At 44.7% G+C, this 24,274-nt stretch overlaps 1 protein-coding gene across 5 annotated transcripts in view; it reads right to left on the reverse strand.

Annotated features, from left to right (window-relative positions):
* CACNA1G (calcium voltage-gated channel subunit alpha1 G) overlaps positions 1-24,274 on the reverse strand; it is a 143,427-nt gene that overhangs the window by 24,378 nt on the left and 94,775 nt on the right. For 2 of the 5 annotated variants that reach the window (XM_071763787.1, XM_071763786.1), the window contains 9 exons: positions 23,775-23,843; positions 22,717-22,901; positions 16,170-16,296; positions 12,836-12,961; positions 12,137-12,226; positions 11,384-11,597; positions 8,870-8,920; positions 2,957-3,108; positions 306-415 (listed from right to left, as the gene is read on the reverse strand). In XM_071763787.1, the coding sequence (XP_071619888.1) occupies positions 306-415; positions 2,957-3,108; positions 8,870-8,920; positions 11,384-11,597; positions 12,137-12,226; positions 12,836-12,961; positions 16,170-16,296; positions 22,717-22,901; positions 23,775-23,843 (1,124 nt within the window). The remainder of the gene's footprint in view (positions 1-305; positions 416-2,956; positions 3,109-8,869; positions 8,921-11,383; positions 11,598-12,136; positions 12,227-12,835; positions 12,962-16,169; positions 16,297-22,716; positions 22,902-23,774; positions 23,844-24,274) is intronic. The other 3 variants (XM_071763788.1, XM_071763790.1, XM_071763789.1) reach the window with 3 other exon arrangements.

Genomic DNA, 24,274 nt, shown 5'->3' on the forward strand with positions numbered 1-24,274 from the left:
CCAGGTCCCCTGGGAGGACCTTCTGACACAGCTGGTGTCAGAAGGGAACCAGCTGCTTGGTGTGAGACTCTCTCTTATTTTCACCACTCCCAAGAGCAAGAGTGGTGCAATCACACTCCTTGGCATGCATGATCCTTTCTCCAACTCAAATGCCAAACCACCACATACCCAGTCACACCAAAAAAAATTTGCACATGTCAGAGTGACATCACTGGGCAGAGCATCGGGGTCCAGGACATGGAATTTGGGCAGCTGTCTCCAGAAACCTTCTGCTGCCCCCGTAGTCAAGATGGAGCTTTTGTTACCTGTCTTGGAAGAAGCGACGAAAGCCAAAGGCGATGAGCTTGAAAACAGATTCCAGGACAAAGATAACAGTAAAGATGTAATTGCAAATCTTCAGGGCTTCATCAAGAACCTGGGATGGGGACACAGGATTGAGTTTAGATGCTGGCTTGGCTGTAGGGCTGCAAACCTGCCCTCTCTTCTTCTGTCACCAGTTACTCCTTTCCAAAATACAGAGAAAAGGCTCTCTCTGATGACAAATGTCCCAAGGAAAAGCCCCAGTGCTCCATGGAGTGCTCAGACTGTGTTTCTGCCTGGCCCCATCCCAGCTGATGTAAGGCACAGAAGGGGCTGACACAAACCCTGGGCACAGCTCAAAGCCCACAGCAGGAATGTGGCCCCAGCTGAGACTGCTCAGATAAGAGCTGCTGCATTTGCAGGTCTCAGCAGCACAACACCTTCATGTTCTCAGCAGAAAGCTGAATTTCATCCCACTTGCTCATTTTACACTGCTGCAAGAGCTGTGGGCTGGCTGGAACAGTGCAAGCAGTGGCCAAATGGCTCCTTTGTGACAGCCTGGCATCTACTCCTCACCTTGAGCTTTTGGCAAGGAGTAGGAGAGAGGGACAGCAAGCCAGCAGGAGCAAGGGCTTCAGGTTTTCCTCTGCCCACTCTTCCCTCTGCAGGTGTCACAGCCTGACCATTAACTACAGGTGCCTCCTGGCTGGGACAACTCCTGCATAGTCAGGCATTAAGCCACATCAGAAAGAATTTCATCCCAAAAGCCCTGCATGTGAAGGAGTGCTGTGGAAGCAGCATCCTGCATGGCGTCTGAAGTAACTTCCATCAAATGGGATGGTAATAACTGTGTCCAGAGCCCTGTTTGGGAGTGTGGGAGATGTCAGCAGAGTGCTCTCAGACCAAAAATATGACTTGCTGATCCCTGAGTGGGAGAAATTTTAGTAGAGGGAATTTAAGCCCCACGTTCTGCCTTTATGCTACAGTTAAGCTTCAAGCATCCATGGATTAAAACCACCTCATCTGTCCAAGAAGTACAAGCCCAGACACCACAGGAAGTGGTGGATCTGAATGAGCCTCCCTGTCATACTGCAGGGGACCTGGGCTCTGCCAACAAATGCTCAGATTGAGTTGGCAAAAGCAGATTTTGCCCAATAGCTCTTTGCTTGAACCATCTCTGTGAGCACAGCAGCCCCTCCTCTCTACAGGAGCCTCAGCATCTCCACTGAGACCCCATCCATCCACAGGGCACCCCAGGGTATCCCACCACCAAACCCTTTCAGTGCCAAGATGCCAAGCAACCAGTAGTTAAGATACAAAGCTCTCTGGCACATTTGGCCTTTCAAATATCTGCAGGCTCCCAGCTATCAGGCACCCAGACCAGAGCAGTGCGGGGCCCTGAATCAGCAAGACTGTCAAACACATGGAAGACTCTAATGGTGCCATCATCTCAGCACAGCCCAAGCTTGGAGTTATTACCCAGATGCTGCATCCCAGAGGCTTAGAGACAAAATTTTATTTTCCTAAAGAAAACTGAAAACAAAAGCCTGCCCAAGATTTTTATAACACAAGAGAAAATGTATCTGCAAAACGACTGCGGTAAGACACACGCCCTAGAGTGATTCCAGCACAGGCTCCTTAGCCAACAACCTTTTTCATCACCAAATGACTGAATCATGCAATGAGTCTTCCAGGGTACTTAAAGGTGACATGAACAGGAGAAAAAAAAACAAAAAAGAAAAAACAAAAAACCCAAAACAAATTGGGCTTGTGCCTTTTCACTTTCTGGCTTCTTTATGACAGGCTGGAGGGTATTTTTCCCCTCGCTTACATGTCTCAGTTGTTTGGATTTTTTTACATTCAAGTCCTGTCTAGTCTTAAAGAATATTTCCTCCTATTGTGTGTTATATTTATTCATTCTCAAACTGGCTAATAAAAATAAGTACAAGTAAGATGGCAGAGGCAGCTATTTCCATTTCATTCTTACGCACAAGAGACTTAACATCCCAGGACAGGCTGTTTTTATTTTCAGAGTATGACAAAGACCCAGGAACTTAGTGCACTAACATATTAAAATATATTTTTAATGCCAGCATGGAATCCAGTGCTTGTGAAAACTGGGCCTTGTGGGGCACTGGGGATATAGGAGACCCATTGGAAAAATAAGTATTTTAACAATTCTACTTTTTTTTTTTTTTTTTTTTTTTGTAGAAAACCTACATCAAATGGAAGATTTCAATGGTGATATCATCTAGCAAACCCAACAAACCTGCTCCCATCCTCTTCTTCAAAGCAGATGTTTTGCATTGAACTAGAAGGGAAAGGTGCAACAGCAGCCAGGTAACAAAAAGCTATGGTTTGAGCTGAAATCATAGAATCCCAGACTGGTCTGGGTTGAAAGGGACCTTAAAGATCATCTTGTTCCAACACCCTCCTATGGGCAGGGACACCATCCCTGGCCTTGAATGCTTCTGGGAGAAGCCAGATGAAGGACGTGCACGTGCTCCACAGAGCAAAAGGACAAGTAAGGCATGGTAAAAGGGGACACCCAGATCTAAAACCAGAACTGGACTGGCTTTCATTCTGCCCACCAGCACATCCCACCACGGCTGAGCACATCCCCCCTGCTGCTTTTCCCCCCTCTCTGTTGCTGTACCTTTGGCTGCTGGTAGTGCTCCATGGCCATGGTGATCACGTTGAGGCCAATCACCCCGGTGATGAACAAATCCAGGTAGTGGCTGGTGCACATCTGGTGGATGAGGAGGCGGAAACGGGAGTAATCCGAGTAGTAGGGTTTACACTGTGCTTCTGCAGTGGGGAGGAGGAGAGCGGAGAGGCACGTCAAGTCATTTCTCTGCATCTTGCAGAAGCTGATGCAGCCTCACTTTCCACCTCCAAAACCAATAAATACTAGACCAATTACAGCAACATGCTGCCTTCTTTTCTTTTTGTTTTTCTTTTTTTCTTGCTGGCACGTTACCATTTTTAATGCCCAGCAGGGCTCCCGTCATCTTACATCCATTAAATATCTTCAGTGGGACATGCACTATACTCAGCCTTATGGCATCAGGGATGAGGTGAGCTGAGACTATTGTGCTGCTAAAGAGTGTTTTCCCCTGTAGGGAAATTTAAATTAAATTTAAATTAAAACAACAATTTTTGTTTCTGCTGATCTTAAAAGTCTCCAAATATTCATTTCAAAGCCTAATTAGCGGTCAGATGCTGGGAACAGATTTTACTAACAATGGCTTAAAAATACAGGCCACTGAGTTGGTGGTGGTCTTTGAAAGAGAAATGATGCAGATCTATTATGTTATTTGCAAGAAAATGTAGAGAGAACAAAATTCAACACTTTGGCTGTCAAAACTCTGAAAAATGGTCCATAAAAATACCAAGGAAAACTGATCAGTCAGCCCTAGCGATTAGAAAATAATGATCCTCCATTAAGACAAGATTATCAAAGTACAGATTTCACTGTTCAACTCATTCCTGTGTTCCGCTGCCTCGGGGATGACACATGCTCTTTAGACCCCAAATGTTCCTAGAGATAAACTCATTTACTCACCTAATCTCTTATGAGGAAATGCCAAGGCTGAGTATATAATTCAGTACAATTTTCAAGGCAGCATTATAATGCAGATTGAAGTGGAAAGGACTGTCTTGAATATGTCAGAGTGTGATATTACTCTGGTAATTAGATGATCAACTGGTTATGAAAACTACTGAGCTGTAAGAATTACATGGCTTGATATTTAGTGCTGCTGAGCAACTCTATAGTTTGATATGTTACACCAAGACAAAAAAAAGTTGGGCAGAATGAAACCACAAAGCACAGGTTTGAGCTGCCCGCAAGGAAAACTAATTTTAGAAGATTAAATTTTGCCTGGAAATAGAATTCACTTTGTCAATAGTCAATGACATTGCAATCAAACCCATAGATTTAACAGTTTCATGTTCCCTCTGCTTCATAGCAGGATCCTGAACAATCAGAGAAGTTTTGTTTTCTCCACAGAGACAGACCTTTCCCTTACAGCCCAGGGACCAGAGAGACAAATCACTCAGCAATTTTATTCTGTAGGGGTTTGGAATGCCTAAAATTCTGCTTCAATGTCATCAAATGAAAGGCAATATTCATATTCACTTTCTAATCTGTGGTGTGCTTTAGGTGATCTATACCTGAGTGCTAAGGCACGATATTGATTGAAAGCTCTATAAAATGAATTTCCATGCTGAATCTATTGAGCCCTTACAAAAAAGCAGACTGGTAGCTGCTGACTCACCCACAAGACTTTGTCAGATATCTCAGAATCTGCATAAATCTCCATAAAGTTGAGATATCTCGATCACATTATGCTAAATTATGAGTAGCAAATTAACTAAAATGTTTGAATACAATTAGGTTAGGAATAGGACCTATTTTTTATTACCCAACTTATCATCTCAGAAAGAAACACCATTGTAATTGTATCACTTACTTATACATTTATGTATAATTCACATTCAAAAAGAAAAGTGTCAATGTTTCTGCCTTTTCTCGTACTGGATTTACTTATGAATAATTACACTGGAATTCAAATTTTTCTTAGCTTTGACTGACAGGTAATTCCAAATCCTACAGAATAGCCCCGACGCCGTTAGAACAGAGAGAGGATTTAGACAGAGGTTGTAAAATGCCTCCTGTGCAGGGCTCCTGCACCTGGATTAGCCAGCACACGACCTCCTAAGCAGGGTTGGTAATTGTTCATATATCTGCAAGGGCTCTCTGCATCCCCCCTTCCCAGTCCCCGAAGGTCCTTTTCACCTCTCCCAGCACGTGCCATCCCCAGGTTTCCACAGCCCAAACATCTCTCACAGATGCGTCTGCAGCCTTAGAAAATTACCATTTGGAAATGGTTCATCCTTCCCTGTTTCCTTTGTGAGGAGAGGATTTGCCAGCCCTGTTTAGGGATCGTGCCACCGCTCGCCCCGCCGCTCGCCACGTGCTGGCCATGCAGATTATTAGTGCAATAATTGTGAGCCAAGCCACACTCAAGCTGGCATGCTATCCAAGGACTAGAGATAAAGAGCTACTGTGTCTAGGTGGGCAGGGAACTTTCAGAACAGATAAACCATTTCTTTGCCATGGTGTAAATACCATTTCTTCAACCAGACCTGTGTAGGTCTGCAGAGAAGTCGGGTGTTGCACAGGTACAATTTATCCAGGTGCAAAGCCCCTGCCCCCTATCACACAGCCTCATTTCTAGTTAGTGCAATAAAGATCTAAACAATACCAACATCTTGGGAAATACAGACATCTGTTAAATTCCAGGTGGTGAACTTCACAACTAACACAACACGACATTACTGTACTGTTACAATACACTGTGTCAAGAACAACAAGAGCTCTGGGTTAGTCTTGATTATTACTGGAAAGGTTAACTTGGCTTCCTGGCACACATGGTGTTAAAAAAAGGGGAGGAGAGGAAATGAACAAAAGAAGAATTGGCAGAAGGAGAAAAGATGGGAGAATACAGCAAAAGCCCACTACAAGACATCAGGCTGGTAAACAGGGTGTAAATCAAGCTGCTTCACCATGCTTGGAGGGCAGGAGCTGGGGAGAGGGAGAAGTGCCTCAAATTTAGATATTGTGACACCGGAGAAAATCAGCTCAGACAGTGGATCCTGACTAATCTCCTCCTAACCCAGGCAGGAAGAAGATTTTGCAGCTGATGAGAGCTTGGAGAGTCCCACCTGCCCACGCATCTGAGCACCTGTGCTCCGAAGCGACTGTGCTGGCAAGGGGAGGGGTGCCTAGCAGGGGGGCATTCAGCTTTATCATTTTTTATGGGTTCTCAGCTCAAGTTGTTTCCCAAGCAGATTATCTGTACTTCTCTTGACATCATCCTCTGGGATTATAATTGATCCCCTTGGCAAGGGCTCAGAGGCAGAGCAGGGCAGGCCCATGCAGCTCCAATCCCTGTCCTGGAGTAGCCAAGCTCATTGCCATCCTCTCCTGCCTGTCTGGAAAGGCAGAAGCCATCACTCTTACAAGATAAATTTTTCCCATTCCTAAACCTGCTCCAACTTCTCCCTTTGGAGACATACACAGAATCACAGCCCAGGTTTGGGGCATTAAGCCTCATGCCCTGTTCATCTGCCACCTCCTCGAGGGTCCCAGAGCTCGGCTGGTCACTGTTGGTGCCATGGGGCTGGGACCCCTTTCTTCAAACTGCATTTTCCTGGGGGGAGATCAGGTTGGACATGTGGCTCTGAAATATCTCTGAATAGTTGCTGGCTCCGAATATAGCCCTGTCAAGAGAGAAATTGCCACTTTTCCCAAGGTGGCTTTTGAGCCGGAGGTGCGTGGGCATGGGAAATTGGAATTCACGAGAGGGGGACAATTCCATTACTGTCTCCTTCAGCTTCTTCCTTCTCCTATAATAAGGGAATTAACTACTTTGCAGGACTGAGTATATCTGAAGGACAGCAGCAAACCAGTGAGCAATGAGCCCGTGAAGCAGCTGGATTTACAAACTGTATCAAGAATGTTATTAGGTTAAAAAGTAGTTTGCACTGAAGGAACTTTTTTATTTAAACACAGTATTTTACGTGGCTTTTATTGTACTGAATGGATTTATTAAAAAAAAAAAAAAAAAAAAGAAAAAGTAAAATGGAAAATGATAAATTATTTCCACTGAGAAGATTCCAGTTGTGACAGAATGTAGACTCCAAAATAAAAAAGAAAAAGAAAATTATAATATCTCACTAAGCACCAGGCAGCAACACACACACACACAATACTCCTTCTTATCTTCACAGAAAGGGAAAAGAAACTCTCTGAAATGAGGAGGCTTTGGGGTCACAACTCCAGATTTCTCATTGAACCACACAGGAGGTTCATCCACAGCACATGGGACTGATTCCCTAATGTCCCCAAGAGTCAGGTTCAGAAATAAAACCTTTCTATTCCCTCACACCGGTGCCTGAAGAGCAGCATGGCACATTCACTGCCACTGGATCCAAAGAAAAGACGACAAAAGGGAACACAAAGCACAGACCTGACAATCGCACACGTTTGAAAAGCAAACTCTAAGAGGCTTTCTGAGCCTGCGTGGGTTAACGGAGGGGTCTGGAATTAGTTCAGTGCCTTAAAAATAAAATACAGTAAGACAGCCTTGATGTAGCTCTGCAGGACCAGGAAAGGAGTTACAATCAAATCAAAAGAAGAAAAAATAAACCAACCCCCCCCCCCCAGCCCAGTGACAACACCCTCCTTGTGCTGCCCCCGTTTCGCAGCAGGGGACAGGAGGCCCATAAAGAAGAGCAAGAATGAAGGCAAAGAAATAAAAATACCAGGAAAGGCAATGGGAAGGAGATTCAGGGTTTATCAAAGCATGTTGTCATACCTTCCAAAAAGACCTTAGGTGGGAACCTCGGTCTCCCTGATTTATCCTCTGCAGTGAAGTAGAGCTCACCTTGCAATTTTTCATTTAATCAAACTCCTTGCAGTATGTGAGAGATGGATGGAGCCCTGCTCCCATCTCATGCTGTGGGAGCTTGTTCACAGGTGAGAGTTTTAATGGCACAATTTTCCTGGCTTATTATTTTTGATGAAAATTACAGCTATATTTGTTTCTATGTTGGTGCCTTTTTAATTATTCAGGCTAATATTCTTAAGTTATGAATTAAACAAAATATTTGCCAGATCAAAGCTTCTCCTAAAAATAAAAAGAGCAAGGGACAGATTTGCAGCCCTGAGCACTGTTCTGGTGAGGGGAAACAGGAAAGGGAGACATGAGCAAGTCCTGGCTGGAGTGACCAGGTCAGTCCAGATGATCCATCCCCACCAGGACCTGGAAAGGCTTTGAGACAGCATCTTTATTTCTTCTCATTCACAAATTGCCTCATGGATCAAGCAACTCTCAATCAATATAAAGATTTCACAAGCTGGACAGGGCAATGGCTAAACCTGGTGTCCGTGCTGAGGGATGGTGTGGGATTGATCTCTCCATTAAAGCTCTGAGGCTCTGCATTACATGGAATTTCACTGTGCTGAAAAAATACTGCACCTCCCTAGAGCAACGAGCAAGGGCTGGAGAAATAATGAAATAACATCCCTAAGTGAGACTGCCTGCCTTCCAGAGACACTCTTGCAAATTATTCAGAGACTCCAGGGTTGGTGGTTGGAAAGCTAGAGTAAACAATAAGGGACCCATTTCACAGTTCAGCCATTAAAAGAAAAGCTCAGCCATCTAAGAAAAAAACAAAACACAAAAAATGAAAAGGAGAGAAAAAAAAAAACCAAAACAAACCATGAGAAGTCTGACAGTGTCTTAATGAAAACCAGAATAAAAAAAGAAAATACTGAAGAACGTAACATGATCAAAGAGTAAAGTAAGGGTTTGCAAGTGTCAGTCCTGAGGCAGGTCTGCAGACCTGGGCTTCAGAACGATTCGCGTGTGCCATGAAGGAAGCAATCGAGCTTTGCACCACACAGAGGTTTAGTGGGATGCCTCACAGCAGCAGTGGGGCAGTGTTAGTGACACAGCACGGCCATTCAATGGGACGAGACGTGCCAACTTCCCAGTACCTTGCACTGCACTGGCTGAGCTCTCCATTAATACATCATCCAGCATTAGATCTAAAAGAACGAAACGGCGTTAATCACCCGGCAGACACGTGGCAAGACTTCCCTTCCCCTTCACAGCTCCCTACTGTTCTCAGGTTCTCTGTTGCCTCTACCAGGAATGTTTCCTTGGGGGATCCTCTCCTTGTGCTTCATGGAGGGGGGGGGTCATCGTGACAAAAGACGGGCCCTCGTGCTTCTCCCAAGTACACAGGTGGAAGCCCAAGAGGTCCCAGAGAACCTCCTCGTTTGATGATGGTGATGAAGATGACACTTCTGAAGGACTTTGTACATATCCTGCTGGGCCATTACAACTTACAGAGACCATTCCTGTGTCTGGCTATGCCTCACCAAGCTGGGATCTCACCCTTGAGCTGGGATCTCACCTGCTTTTCTGGTTTGCAGATTGGGTACAAGCATTTGAAGAGTCTGCAATCAAAAATGACTGTGCAAGCAGTTAGATGTCTACATCTATGTCTGACATCCACAGGTTGGTTGGGTCATCCAGGGACACTCAGGAAGCCCAGTTGGAAGGAACCTCCATGCAGTTGCTGGCATAACCAAAGCCCTGGTATCATCTGCAGGTTCCCACCAGACAGAATGAAGCCAAGCAATGACATCTGTTGCCTTTGAAGGCAAAGCTGGAGACAGTCAATTAAAACCAACATTACTCTGAATGTGAACTGGAAAAACTATTCTGAAGCCATACTTTGCTTCATACTTTGCTCTTGAAAGATTTTTATGGCAACTGAATACTCAGCAATATTCGATCCTCACTAAAATAGCTGTTTATTGCCTCTTTAATTAGGCATTTCATAGGACTCAATGAATAACTACATCTCCAAGGATGGTTTGTGATTCTTTCCTGCTGGGAAATTGCCCAGACTTACATCTTTTCTTCATCTAGTTCCTCTAGCATTATAAATAAGGTCATTAATAATAACTAAGCATTTCTTTTTCTGCTACAGAAATGTCTGTTTTCCAAAACTGCAACTTAAATAGGGATCCTTCCATTCAGCCTTCAAAATGTTTTCTAACTCGTCAGTCTGAAAGTGTGTTTGGGAGCTTGGACTGACCAAAAGAGCTTTCTAGGCATTTCCTTGATGTGAAAAACAACAACAAATCTTCCCATCTGTATCCTGCTTAACTAAGAACAGGCTAATGTGCCCTCCATTGGTCTTGAAAGAAGCCTTCATCTCTCCACTGATCACTGGGGAAGCCAGCCTCTTGGCATAAACCAAATTTTGATTTCAGAGGCTGATGTGATACATCCTATTGGTTACAAAACCAATGATGGTTTTGGGACTTAAAGATGTGACCAAACAAAAGTGGTGGCCAAGTGCTGAACTGAGAGAGGCTGAGACACCACTGTAGCATCTGGTTGCACAATAAGCCTGTCACAGCTGTTAAACACCTCTTAGGCTCTTAAAAAAATAAAACCAGACTTAATATTACCAGGTTTTGGTACAAATGCTTGATCAGACAGCCTCTTAAACAGTACTGAAGTCTTGTCAAAGTTAGAGCAGAGCTGTGAAAGGGACATGGAGAGAGCAGCAGGCAGACTGACCAGGGAGGGAAAGCGTGAGGCCATGGGCACGGAGGGCAACGTTCAGTCAGAAAGTTGAGTCAGAAGAGAGAGCATGTGAGAAGAGTACCTCCAACCTGTGGCCTCTGGCTGACTTATTTCTTACTTATTCAACTACATTAAAAAAAAAAAAAAAAAAAAAAGACAAAAAGGCAAATGTCAGGTGGGAGACTTCTGGCAGAGTGGAGGTCTGGCCTCCTTCCACCTGCAAAGCCTTCTCTAGGCAGGGCTGAGAGCTTCCATATCCAGTGTGTATTCAGTTTGCATCAGTGCTAGTTTGTCTAGTTAGTTACTCTCCTCAACTGCATTTTTTTTTTTTCCCTCCTAATCTGTATTTCTCAAGCAAACGTATTGATATGGTTCTCTAAGGAGTTTTTAAGCATTACTAGAATGAGATGGCTCCATTATTTTATTACACTCTTGAATAGCAGTGGTGCTACTGTGCCAATAAATAAACCTGCTTGATAAATGGGACAGGTAACATCACTGTGGCATTACAAGGCTGTAATAAACCAAATTGTGAATCCAGTTATCAGCAACAGTGCTCATGACTCAGAAGATTTATGGTGCCATCAGGCACTGCTGATCTTTGCAGTTGTCACTATTTGTGTAACACTGAGCTCTGCTATCCAAGAAGCTCCAGATCTGATTATTATTATATTTTAATTTAAATAACCTCCAATGGAAAGGTCATTGCAAATCATGCAGCCATTAAAAAGGCTTCCATGGCTCCTTGCTCAGCCTAAAAGGATGCTATTTCCTTCATGCAAATTTTATAGCTGGACATGCTTTTGGGAGGAGAATGATCACCAGACGCGAGGCAGGGGGAGGGGAATGAGGGGATTTTGTGGAAGGTCAAGCAGGACTCAGAAAGATGTGGAAAGACTACCGACCAGCCATCTGTTTCTCCTTACTCCTTCTCTTTTTCTCCAGCCGGCGAAGCCTCTTCTCCTCCCGCCTCTTGGCTTCTTCCTCCTCCTGGTGCTGCCGACACTTGTGGAAATTCTCCACTACCACCCCCACAAACATGTTGAGGACGAAGAAGGCCACAATCAGCAGGAAGGAGATGAAGTAGAGGAGCATCCAAGGGTTGTAGTTCATGACTGGCTGCAAAGTAGAAGAAGGCAAATGTCAACTGAATCTCAAAAAACAATGAGAACAAATTGATAGATCTGTCCCATCCACAAGGCCGGGGGTGGCCATTTGCAGCAGCTCAGTGTGCTCTGCTCTTCTGGAAAATGAGAGCCCTGTGAGGGGAATGCTTCCTAAACAAAAAGGTCCTTGGGGACATGTTCTGCCAACAGCAGAAGCTGTTGCAAGTCCCTCACTAAAAACTGGTACCTACACAAAGTGCTTCTTTCCTCCTGCAATGTCTGAATTGCTTTGAAGTCAAACCCTTCTTCAACAGGTGTGGTTCTTACTGTGTTACTTACACCATGTTGCAATATCTGTAGGAAAAAGGTTAGGTCCAAAGCCAGGCTTTTCACTTGACTGCTTTTCACACTCCAGGACTTGGGTCAAATGCTTCCCCCAGTCCCAACCCCACAGCCCCATCTGACTGTGGAAGCCAACAGCGCTTTGCAAAACAAGGCAGAAAATGTGAGACCTTTGACAATTCATTTTTACAGCTCTGCTAGAGGACTTACCTGCTGGTCCACTCCCACAGCATCTAAGCCATCATACATGATATCCACCCACCCATCCTTGGAGGCCAGAACAAAGAGAGACATCAGGGCCTAGAAATACAGAGGGGGAAAGTTAGATATAGTTGCACTAAAGCTCTTTTACTTGTAACACTTTATTTGTCTTTGCCTTTTCCTGTCTGGAGATTATCATTACCTGTCTGATAATGGGACACTTTGATGCTCAATGTTTCTCACGGTAGCAAAAACCTATCAGTGTCAGCACCAGGTTCAGCAACGAGCACTAATTTGGAAACCATGAAGCCAGAGACAAAAGCAGCTTCATTTCCACCCTTCAGGTCTCTACTGCTCTCAAATAATTAGTCCTTACCATGCTGCTAAAATAAGGTTGTGTTGCAGAGATGGTTGAGAGTGTCCGGTTCTATTAGACAACACCTTCTGCAAGATATATTTGGGTTGTTGTGTAGAAGTGAAGCAATTAAGTACTCCACAAAGCCACATGTGCTTGTTCTGTTCCAAAAAGAAGTGTATGCCTGCTTGGAAACATTACCTTGGGGATTTACAGAGACAGAACGTGTGTGTGAACTGAATATTTACTGCAACTGGTAGTGCCCTGTAAGAAAATCCCATGGGATAATAATGCACGGGTTTTAAGTCAAGGAGGTAAAGGAGCAAAGAAGCAGATTACCATTCTATTAATACCTGGCCGAGATTATCAAAATTATACTTGTGCCGGACCCATTTGTAGCTTGCTTCTGTACAATCCGATTTATTTGTGATGTTTCTGGTGTCCTCCCCCTGGCAGATAAAAAACTTGCCTTTGAAAAGCTGAAAAACACGCAAAGAAGAGAGGAATTGTAAGGGTGAGTCCACAGGATTTCTCCACAGATGATGGGCATTCCTCCTGAGGTATTCTCCACAGCCCACGCTGGCCAGAGGAGTTAAAGGGAATTGGCCTCATCCATGCTGGTTATTAAGTGTGAGCAGCCTGTATAATATGCACCTAATGAGCAAATGCATCATTTCACATCATTAAGGACACCCACCTCGTGCATTATAATGTCTGATTCAGTGAGCTGAGACTGGCCTAAAGGCCTTTGCTTCTGGGTCACCAGCTCAAGAGCAGCCCCAGGTAATAGCCCAGGCCAGTTAATGCCTTCTCATCACCCGTGGAACGACTCCAGTGGCTCTCAGCCCAGTTAATGATGCTGGTTTCAAGAGCACTGACAAATTAAGAGTAACAGGGCCCCTCTGTCAGCAGAGAAGAGGTGGCACTGAAGAAGCACAGCAATGGACTAAGCTCTGCTCTTAGGGGTCACAAGGGGACACACCAGAGAGGACACGAGCTGCTGAGAGTGGCATTGGGCTCTTGCTGGATCAAGACAGCTGCCAGTCCAGCTCCAGCCTCTGATCCTTGAGCTCTGTTCTCCAGCCATCATTAAGCTCTGCAGGCCATGCAGGGGCTCCAATTATTCCTTATGCAAAGCTTAAGAATTCAAGCTTGACTCCTTAAGCTCTGCAAAAGGACCAGTGCTGGGCTCCTGACCCCAAGCTTATTTCCTTTGGTGTAAACCAGGAGAGATGCAACCTCTGAGGAGTCAGCTCCTGATTTATACCTCCACAAGAAACAGGAGCTTCCACATGCTTAATTCTAGTCCTGGTGCTTCCAGCACATAGAACAGAGTGGCAGGGGATGATTACTGCTTCAGACAGGGTGATTGATGCTAGCAGGATGGATGGTATCAGCCCCCGGGAGACAGCCAAGGAATCTGGTTTTATTTGCTGACAGAAGCTATTGACATTACTGGTTTGGGGGAAAATGGCAACCTGCTCCCCAGGCTCCTTTAAACACCACCTGGGTATACAGAGAAAAGACACTGACAGGTTTTGATCTGTTGTTCTAGACAAATATCAGCAGAAATAATAGCAAACAAGATAAACCCACGCATTACTCCACGGGTTTCCTTCAGAAAGGATCAGCAGAGGGATGTTCTCTAGGCATGCAAAATTAATCACCACTCAATACAGTCATAAAAGTTCTGGATGTAAGAAGAGAAGTATTCCCTTATCTTTCCATGGAGAAACACTATCCATGGTAAGGCAGGCTGGGGAGATACAGCCTTCACAGAGTAAAGTTTTAATTAAGCAAGAAGGTAAACAACTGGCTTTAATACATTGTGTATAAATATAACTTCTCAAGGAGCTGGACCATAATGCCACTCAGATGGGAGCAGTAATGCATCTCCTATCAGAGCTGGGGAATAAAAAGCCCAGTTTGCAGAAATGCTGATCCCTGCAGGTGCTTCAGGTTTTAGCACTTCTGAGACTGGAAAGACCCAGTCTTCTTTTATCTATCTATTACTCCTATCTTATGAATGACTATTCCAAAGTGGGCAAGCTCTATAGCAAAACCAATCTTACTAAGAGGAGACACCATTAGAAACATGGGTGTCTGGATTTTAATAGCATTAAAAATCTATAGCTTGATCCCCAGTTTATATTTCCATGGGAAAATCAACTGTAACTTTGTGAGATCATCTTTTTATAGAAAATAACTACAGCCCTCATCTTATACTTAATTAGCCATAAATACCAACTGAGAATTTTGCATCCTGAATACAGGATCAGTCTTGCTTGTACCTACCACTTAAGCACATCAATAGTCATGACAATTTAACATAAGACTGCAAGTCACTAGGGAAAGCAATCTCAATTAGCAGGGAAGAAATTCATGGAGCACACTGCAAGTTTTGTAGTTTGTCATAAATTTTCCTGTGTCTGAGTTTTATATTGTTTTATGGGATATGCTTAGCTTTATGATTCTGTTTAGTATAATGGATGGACATTGCTGTACTTTTATGTTAAGCCACTCAAGCTGCTGAGATGGTTATGGATGGAGCGATTTCCCTCTCTGTTCATTTTCAATGATGTATTTATTATTTAAAGAATATATTAGTATAAAATATTACATAAGACACCTTTCCAAAACAAACCCAAATAGAGCTGCTTTCCAAAGCTGGCTGTGAGAGATCAGATAAATTTCAGACAGAAATAAGCATTATATCGGAATATTTATAGGAAACAATCTCTTCTTCTCAGGTAATGAGAAACCAATTGCATTGGAAACTCTGTCACCATCCCTCTGGGCTCCTGCACTTCTGGGACTGAGGATGTTGCCAGCAGAGCTGGCAGGAAGCAGGCTCAGACATCTCTGTTTCTGCAGGCTTTCTTTTATATGAAATTGTCAGAGTCTGAAAGTGTCCAGGTCAAGGTCTCTCTGGACTTTACAAACCAACAATTTCAGCTTTGAGAGTTTCTATTTCCCCACTGGTTTATACCTAAGGTGGGAAGGAGATGTCCCCACGTTATCTTCCAGATGGAAAAGGAATAGGATTGAACAATTTCCCTGAGCAGTTTTTCTGGTGGTACAGGTCACACCTCAGGCCTGACCCCTCTGCAGTGTGGCCGGGGAAGAAAGTGGAGAAATAGCCTGATTCAGGTCCCACTGCAGGCACCTTGTGGTGGGCAAGGAATGAAGAAAGCCCTTTCTGTATCTTTGAGAGGGTCATTGTGTTGTGTTTTGTGTCACTGCATGCAATGCAACTTCAAGAAAGTTCAACACATCAAGTGACACAGCCAAGACTTGGCAGTCAGGAATAAATGTGCCCTGAGACCACAGGAAAGACCTCATTGTGCTGCTGGGTTGTACTGAGAGGTACATAAGCCCTTGGGTGTGAGTAATTTCAAGCTGTTAATTATGGCAAAGTTATGAATTTAAAACCAACAGATGTCTCAAGAGCTGGGCAAAGGACATGGATGGAACCAGAGAGAGGGAAAACCAACCCACTGACAGCCTCTAACAATTGTTTCTCCAGCTACAGCAAGGGATGGGTGCTGCTGGGCCACTGTTGTTAGGTTGTAATTGTAAATAAGGTTTTGCTGGTTGACCAGTAATAGAAAACCTTCTTCCTCCTCACCAGGAGTAAGGAGTGGTCCCCAAGAAAGCTGAACAGCCCATTGGTTACAAGGGACTCACCTGAACTCCCAGGATGCCAAAGATTATGAAAAAGGCACAGCAGATGACCACGATATTCCCAATGGGCTTCAAGGATGACATGAGAGTCTCCACCACCAGCTTCAATCCTTGGGCTCGACTGATCACTCTGTAGAGGTAAATAAGAACAAAAGCTATGTTAGTCCTGTTCTTGCCCAGTTCTGTGGGCTGTTAAGCCAGAAGATGTGGGAAAAACAGCATAAAGGAATTTTTTTAGAATGACAACCCAAAAATCATGATGGAAGCAGCAGCTCTGGAAGATTACACTGTGAGATTCTGGAGCTGATTGAGGGAAAGGGCCTCTGCCTGCACATACATCTTAGTGTGAAAAAAAAGAAAAGCTAGGCCAGCAAAGTCACTGGAGAAGGAAGATAAATAGGCTAGTCCAGTATTTTTCAAAACCGGAGTAATGGTTCTAATTTCACCCTCTACCTATTCTAGATCAGCATCCTATAGTTACCATTGACCATAAGAAATTCAAGCCTTGGCATTTTTCTTTTCCTGTCGTTTGGTCCAAAGTGCTCTCCAGGTTTCCAGCCCTGACCACACCTTCCCTGGTATCCAGCCTCTGGGTTTGGGCCGTGCACACACACACACACAGACACCTTTATGCCAGTAGCCTGTCCAGCACTGCAGAGAGGACCTCCCAGTGTCCATTCCTGCATAGATTTAGGCAAGGCTCTTGATTTCCCTGTCTGTGAAATGGACCAGCCACTCCTGCACAGCTTCCTGCACACCTGTATGATCACAGAATCACAGGATGGCTTCGATTGCAAGGGATCTTTAAAAGTTACCTAGTCCAACACCCCTGCAGTGAGCAGGGACATCTGCAACTAGAGCAGGTTGCTCAGAGCCCCATCCAATCTGACCTTGACCTTCCATCCAATCTGACCTTCAAGGGATGGGGTATCCTTTGGCTCTGGGCAACCTGAGCCAGTGTTTCACTATCTAAGGTCACACATGGTGGGCATAAAAAAAAAATCTGTACGTGTCCTGATAGTTCTGCTGTCCACACAGAGCTGAGATACCCCTCAGAACCATCACAGTCTCCTCTGTATACCCACTGCACAACCTCAGATACTGAATCAGTGGTGTTCTCCAGGTGAAACTTCACCAGCAGGACCATAAGCATCTAACCTTACTTCTGTAGCTCCTCTCTGTCTGGTACCACACAGAATTTCAGAACAAATTATTAGATGATATGGGAGTGTTGGGGAAGAATAACACAGACATCATGGCTGAAGCAGGTAAAAAGAAATGAGAACCTCTGCTATATTCTCAAGGACAACAACTTTCCAATGAAAGGACAAATCTGGTGTGATTTAGAGAAGCCATCTCACTGTGCCAGGCAAGATGAACGAGGTATTCAGGCTCCCAGACCTGAAATTGGAGAGCTGGGGGACTGCGAAAGGCATCTGAAGAGGTTGCATACCTCCCTCCTTTGATGCCAACTGGAATTAAGCATTTCACTAGCACTGTAAATCAATTTGTACTGATGCCATAGAAACTGTGCTTTCCCGAGGCAGAAATAGCTGATGGCTGTGTAAGTCGGAGGCGGGGGAAGTGCCTGTGAGCTTCTGGGTACCAGCTGGTGACTCCTTTGAACACTTGGCACTCAAGAGTGCCACAAACTCCCCCAGCTTATTTCTGCCTGGTTCTCTCCTTTGCCATGGGAGTCCTGTCACCAGCTGTCCTGCTTTGCCCCAAGTCTGGCTGCACCACCTGAAGCATGGTTGGAGTTTTGTTGCTGAGAGAGGGTCCAAGTTCTCCTCCTCTCCCCAGGCTACAGTGCTCCTTGCCAAGGGCCCCATGGACACATCCCCATGCCCACCATGTATGACCCAGCCAAGCCTCAACAACCTGCTGATGTCTCAGAGCCAAGAGAACAAACTGTAGAGCTCAGTGGGCACGTCTTTCAAAAACTGTTGGCTTTAAAGAGGATTCCAAAAAACTAAAAAGTATTTCCTTTTATTTCTGGTTAAATATTTACTCAAAATGTCAAGAGTAACATATCAATTATCATTTTAAAAAAAAGAAACAGATGGTGGTATTTTTACCCTCTCCTTTACACATACAAAAGGCAGCTGCTGCTGTTCCCCATGTGGGGTGCCCACCCAGGTATCTGCTGTGGCTCCCTATTTGGGACACTGTGGCTTTCCTGATGCTCACACCATTTTAGGAAATGAGCTTGGAGGTAAGATGGCTCTGGGAACAGAAGGCTGCTTGAGGCTGAGATGCTCCAGGGGACTGCATCATGCAGTCATGGCAACTGTGGGCTGCCAACACCACCCTCAGTAATTAGCCCAGGCTGAGGTCCTCAGTGTAAGGGCTCAGATCCACAGGGTAAGGGATCTTTCCACTCCATCTGAGTGCACAAAACAAGCATTGGCCCAGGCAGTCTAAGGCTGAATTGATCATATGGAGCCTCAGATGGTCTAAAGATCTCCCCATCCCTCCCACATCACCCTCTCACAATCCTGGAGGAAATACTACACCTGCCAAACTGCAGATGGAAAGCTGAAGTACGGGAGCACCACAAGATGTTCTCAGAAGTATGCAGGCACCTTATTTCCAGTTATTTCAAGGTAAATTAGGTATTTTGGTGCCTTTAGGGATCCTGACTTAGGTATTCTATCCACTGTCACACAGGATGGAACTGGAGTCAGGTATTCTAACTAGAAGGTCTATGGTCTAACTAATGGAGCATCCTTAAATTTGGGGGGAACAAGGAAGAAATAGTCTCCAGAGTCTAAAGTTGGTAATTTTCTCCAACACTTATTAAGAAAGCCTATTCTAGATATAATAAAGTGATTTCCCTTGTGAGATACTATTTGGTATCCAGCAGAGAGAGAAAATAGGAGGTTACTCATCTGACTTCACAAAGCCATGGGTGTTGAGAAAAAAAAGGGCAGAGAAACTGAAGCATTTGGCTGCTTTCAGAGTTTTGATCACCCAGGGAATTCCTCAAATGAGAATGCATGAGGGTAGAAGCTGCCACCAGTTCAGCTCCACTCCAGTGCTGTTTCCAGCCCTACAGGGAGAGAAGACTTTGAAAAGATTTTGAAAAACAATACTTCCTCCTAAGGAAAACCTTCAGACCTTAGAGCTGCCTCAGATGAAGGGCCTGATCCAGTGTCAAGGCAAGTCTGTGTAAAGACTCTTGCCATTCTCCTGGGGCCTGATAACTCCCTAAAAAGTGCCAATGAAATCCTCAACATTTCCAGTTTATTAGTGTCACCTCCAATATCTCAACATACAGCATCCCTGCAGCTCATCAGTATTACCCAACGTCCTGCTGATATCAGCTTGTAAACTTGTATTATCTGACCCACCACTTCTGCCATTTATCACTGTAGGGTTAAGCTGACTTGGAGCCCTCTGGATGTGCCAGAGCCATAGACTTGCCAAGGTTGCACTCAGGACAATTCCAGTCTGCATTAGGCAAATGATAAACAGGGAAATTGAAATCAGATCCCCTTTCTTTTTTTTTTTTTTCAGTATGAAGAAATGTTAATCCCTCGAGTTCCTCCCAGTTGTGCCAGTATCAGCATTCCCAGTGCTGTTAAACCTCTGGTGTGACACTCCACACCCACTGCCAGGCTCTCTCCAGCCAGATCACATTTCCTCATGTTAAGCCTGCTAGACTGCTCAGAGTTCCCAGAAGAAGAAGTAGCACTTGGATGAAGTAGCAGATCAACATTAACAAAGACCTTCCTCCACAGATTAAAAAAAAATAAGCAAAGGTGTTAATATGATAGATAGAAGAGAATCTATGAAATGACTGTTTCATACTGTGATGGTATAAAAAGTGAATAATTTATACATCTGCTTTGGAAGTCATAGCTCTGGCTCTGTAGAGACTAAAACAGCACTAAAGTCTCTCCACATTAATTCTGATTACATTTTCAATTTTGATTTCTCTGGTATCTTAAGCTACAACACTTGATCCCAACAACAGCAGGTTGAACGCATTAGGAAGGAATGTTATTGTATAAGCAATCCCTCTACTGGCTGAAAGATCAGAGGGTCATGGAAACATCTTTAAATGTCACTCCTTTGTGAATGTATTTTTGGAATTCTGGTCATAAAGCTGGGCTCGAATCCTCATGGATTCAATTTGGAGGCTGATAATCAATCATGCAATCATAAGCCTGTGACTGGCACACAGGTCAGTTCCTGTGCAGAAGGCACATGTGTGGTTTTTTGTGTTGCGTAAAGCAACGGGGCTGTTTTCACAGGAGAAAAGAAGAGACAGAATCAGGGAGGTCTTTTGCAAGAAGAACCCCTTCAGACCATCAACCAGGAAAGCCAAGACAACAAGGGCTGTCCCTGCCTCACAGTTACAGGTGACAGGCAGAGATGTGGCTTGGCTTCTCACTGTCAGTGTCCTTCCTGCAGCCCCATCCCCAAATTCCTGCAGCAAGGGGGGACAGAAGGAACCGGGTGGGTGGGGACACGGAGCTCCCTTTGGGCTCTGCCCAAAGCTTCCCTGGAAAGGGAACACTGGCTCGGTCTCCACGATGGACTTCACCTGGACACGAGGACTGGAGACCACAGCTCACCTGTCCCAGGTGTCAGTCCCTGTGGATCCAGCTGAAGATCCTGGGCAGATCCCGAGCGGCGCGGTGCAAAGGCAGAGCGGGCAGCTGCGGGCTCAGGGCAGCCCAGATGTGCAGCACAGAGGCAGATGGGCTTCCACATGCTGAGATTTATGACTTACTGAAAAGCCCCCAGCTTGATGGCTGCTTTTTTCATTTCCTACAAATCTAATTACAGGGGAATAGAACTGATTGCGAACATATTTAGGGAATGGGCTTGTTGCTGTCTTTTTACATTTCCTTTGTAGTAGAAAGCAGTATGTTGGCTGAAAATATTCACACAATCTCTTGAAAAAACATATCAAATGCCAACAGGAATGGAATAGCAATGGGAGAGCACAATCCTGCACATACTCCAGATGGCAGGCCTTCCCTCCAGCCTGCCATTACTCAGTGGATTATTCCCCATAACTGCAGCCTACTCATACCCACAGGTGACTGAAGAGAAAAGCTTTAGTAAACACAGACCCAGCTTTTGGCCAGACAGACTCAGAGATCTACAAAGAAGCATACAGGGTTTTTACTAGGTTGGATAGGTGACTTCAACAATTATAGGTGACTCTAGCAGGGCTCAGCACAACCCAAGCCTCTTCCTCTAGATCTGATTTAACCACACCACCTCAAGAGAGAAACTCATTCTACAATTCAGAAATGGGAATTCAATCCTTCACTTTCCCAGAGCTATCCAGATTATTTTGTCGTCATTCTTAACATAGGTCAAAATTCAGACAAAACACAAGAGCAGAGCAGAGCTACTGAACGAGCAACCTGCCAGAAACTGCCTCAGAAACTACAGCTGACTTGGGAATGCTGGGGAACACATGAAGAGAAAAAAGCCTGAATTGGAATCACATGGGAGACCAGTCATGTGGTCAGGGAGCTGAACCTCACCCATGGTACCATCTGTCCAGATAAAAGATGATTAAAGCAGCTCATATCCTAAAACTTACCAGGCCCAATATACACATAGCCCAGTTGAACACAATTTCTTTCATAGCTGTTGAGAACTTTTGAAGGCTGTAGGTACAGGCATGGCCATTGTTATTTAGACTTAGTATGCACACAGAGGTAGTAAAACATCATCCATCAGAAGCAGGGTCCTATTTTTCTGTCCTGAAAGAGCAAATCCTGACTCAAAGTGAATCTTTTATGAAGGAATCAGCAGTAATACATGATAGGCACACAAAGAGGCTCTGAGCAGGAAGGCTTATTGGCTGTTGCATAACAAGAGCAGCAACAATGGTATTAAAGAGGGACTGTTTTTAGCATGGAGAGAAACCATCATGCCTTGGGGTCCAGGAAAAAACAGACACCTGGTCTGGAAGAGGCTGGTCCTTGGGCAGGTTTTTGCCAGAGGGATGCCCACCCTAAGACCACAGGATACTGTCTGCTGCCAGAAATGGGGGGACCAAGTTAGCAGGACGATTGTTTTCATAAATTTTCAGAACTAATGCCTCTGTAAAATTAATAGGGAATTGAGAGAAAAAGCTTCTTTGCATTCTAGGTTAAGCAACAGTTTAGTCTCTGCTTCCTTAAAAATGATCTGCCACCTGCTACTAATTTCCCTCTTTGTTAGGAAAGCCATTGACTGCCTGAAGGAGAGGGGGAGAAGAAGCTGTTAAGCTGCACTTTACACAGAGCAAATGAGAACACAAATAGCGGGGGATGTGTGTTTTAATGAGCAAAAGGGGCATTGATCAGTTTACTACTGCATTTGGGGCTGGTCCCAAAACACAGCAAGCCCAGAGCTCCTTGTGGCTCTGCAGGACCCCTGGATGCTCATTGTCTGTGGAGCAGCAGGAGCCCGGGCACAACGCTGGCAACAGGCGCCGTGCCCTCATCTTGCCCCTGCCACTGCTTGCAGGAGAGGCTCAGCTCCTCCTTGGGAACCCCCCCTACATTCTTTTAGGTCTTTGTCATCCTCTGCTTACCTCAAGGGCCGTAGAGTCCTCAGGAGTCTTAAAACCCGGAGCATGCCCAGGATTTTTGTGCCGCTGTCCGATACCATCGAGACCAGGATATCGATGACGGAGATGAGAACCAGCACCCCATCCAGCACGTTCCAGCTGCTTTTCAAGTAGGCTTTCTCCCCAAAACACAAGCCTAGTGCCACCACCTGCCCGGACACAAAGTTGCAACAAATTAGGACTCACATCAAATACGTTTCTTCCAGTTAACAACCTGCTGAGAGTGCATTATTTACAGATATAAATCTCTAAGTCCGTTTGCTTCCCAGTATAGAAGCCCAATTAGACAAATCAGCAAAGTGTTATATTGCAAGAATTGTAAAAATATCTCCACAGAAACATCCCAGATTGTCCCTTACAGCTGATGTATTTTTAATATGCCTAAAACTAGCTGCAGAAAACTGTTCCTAACATGTTTGTCTCTGGCATAAAGAAGTTTGGTCATATTTTATTTCTACAGACTGCTACAGGAAAGGTTCAGAGCAGCTGACCCAAAGCAATCAATTACAGGCTTTGCAAATAAAGAAACTAGAGAAACTTTCTGAAGAACAGGCAATTGTTCTGTGAGCTAATTATGAAATATACAAGAGAGATTTACAGCAATGGGTTTCTGAGCCTCCTGTCTCAAATCAAGCAAAATGTTTCAAGGAGCTTAAGTCTTTCCCTCCTCAGGAAAGCAGAGAGCTGCTTAGGCTGCTGAGGACAACTGGTTGTTGAAGACAATGGGACTTCCATGCATGGTTAAAGTTAGGCGTGTGCCCCAGAGCTTTGCTGAATAGGGAAGGATTGCTGAACTGAAGCATCCCGTTGCTCATATAATGGTGTAAATCAAGAGCAACTTCAGTGAAATTGTTCTGATGTAAAACGTGCTCAGAATAAGGTGTGTGGTGGTTATTTGAATATGATTGAGAAGAGGAAAATATACCTCACTTGTAGCTGGTAGACCTAGGGGTTTTGCAATTCTGCCATAATAAAATATCACTAATATAATACAGGCACACTTATCCTCCAGATGCATTTACCTTAACTGTCATCTCAGTCAGGAAGATAACTGTAAAGATGTAGTTGGAGAGTGTTAGGAAAATCCGTTCCTATAAAAGAGAAAATGAGAGACAATGTTTTTTATCCTGCTCTCTGCAGCCGTACATCTCCCCGTACACACTCGGGTAGTTGTTAACTGTTCTACAGCTTCTGTGCTGAAACAAGTCTCAAACTGATTGCCCAAAGAGTGGAGAAAATCCAGATATTTAAACAATAACCCTGGGGAGGTTCAGCACTGCCCGTGAGACGGGCCAGGTCAGCACCATGGACAAGGGCAGCTGCCAGTGCCTGCCCCTAAATCCCCCCATTTGTCCCCAAATCTCCCCATCTGCCCCCAGATTTCATCCCTCAGCAGAAACAAGGACACCTCCCCCTGCTTAGAGTATGCTTGACAAAGCTCCACCTGTCCCTCTCCTGTGGTTGTCACCGCACAGTGCAAATAGCACTGAGCTCCTGATTCTCCCAGAAATTAAGTCAATAT

Source organism: Heliangelus exortis, chromosome 20, assembly GCF_036169615.1.
Source record: "Heliangelus exortis chromosome 20, bHelExo1.hap1, whole genome shotgun sequence".
Classification (NCBI taxonomy): domain Eukaryota; kingdom Metazoa; phylum Chordata; class Aves; order Apodiformes; family Trochilidae; genus Heliangelus; species Heliangelus exortis.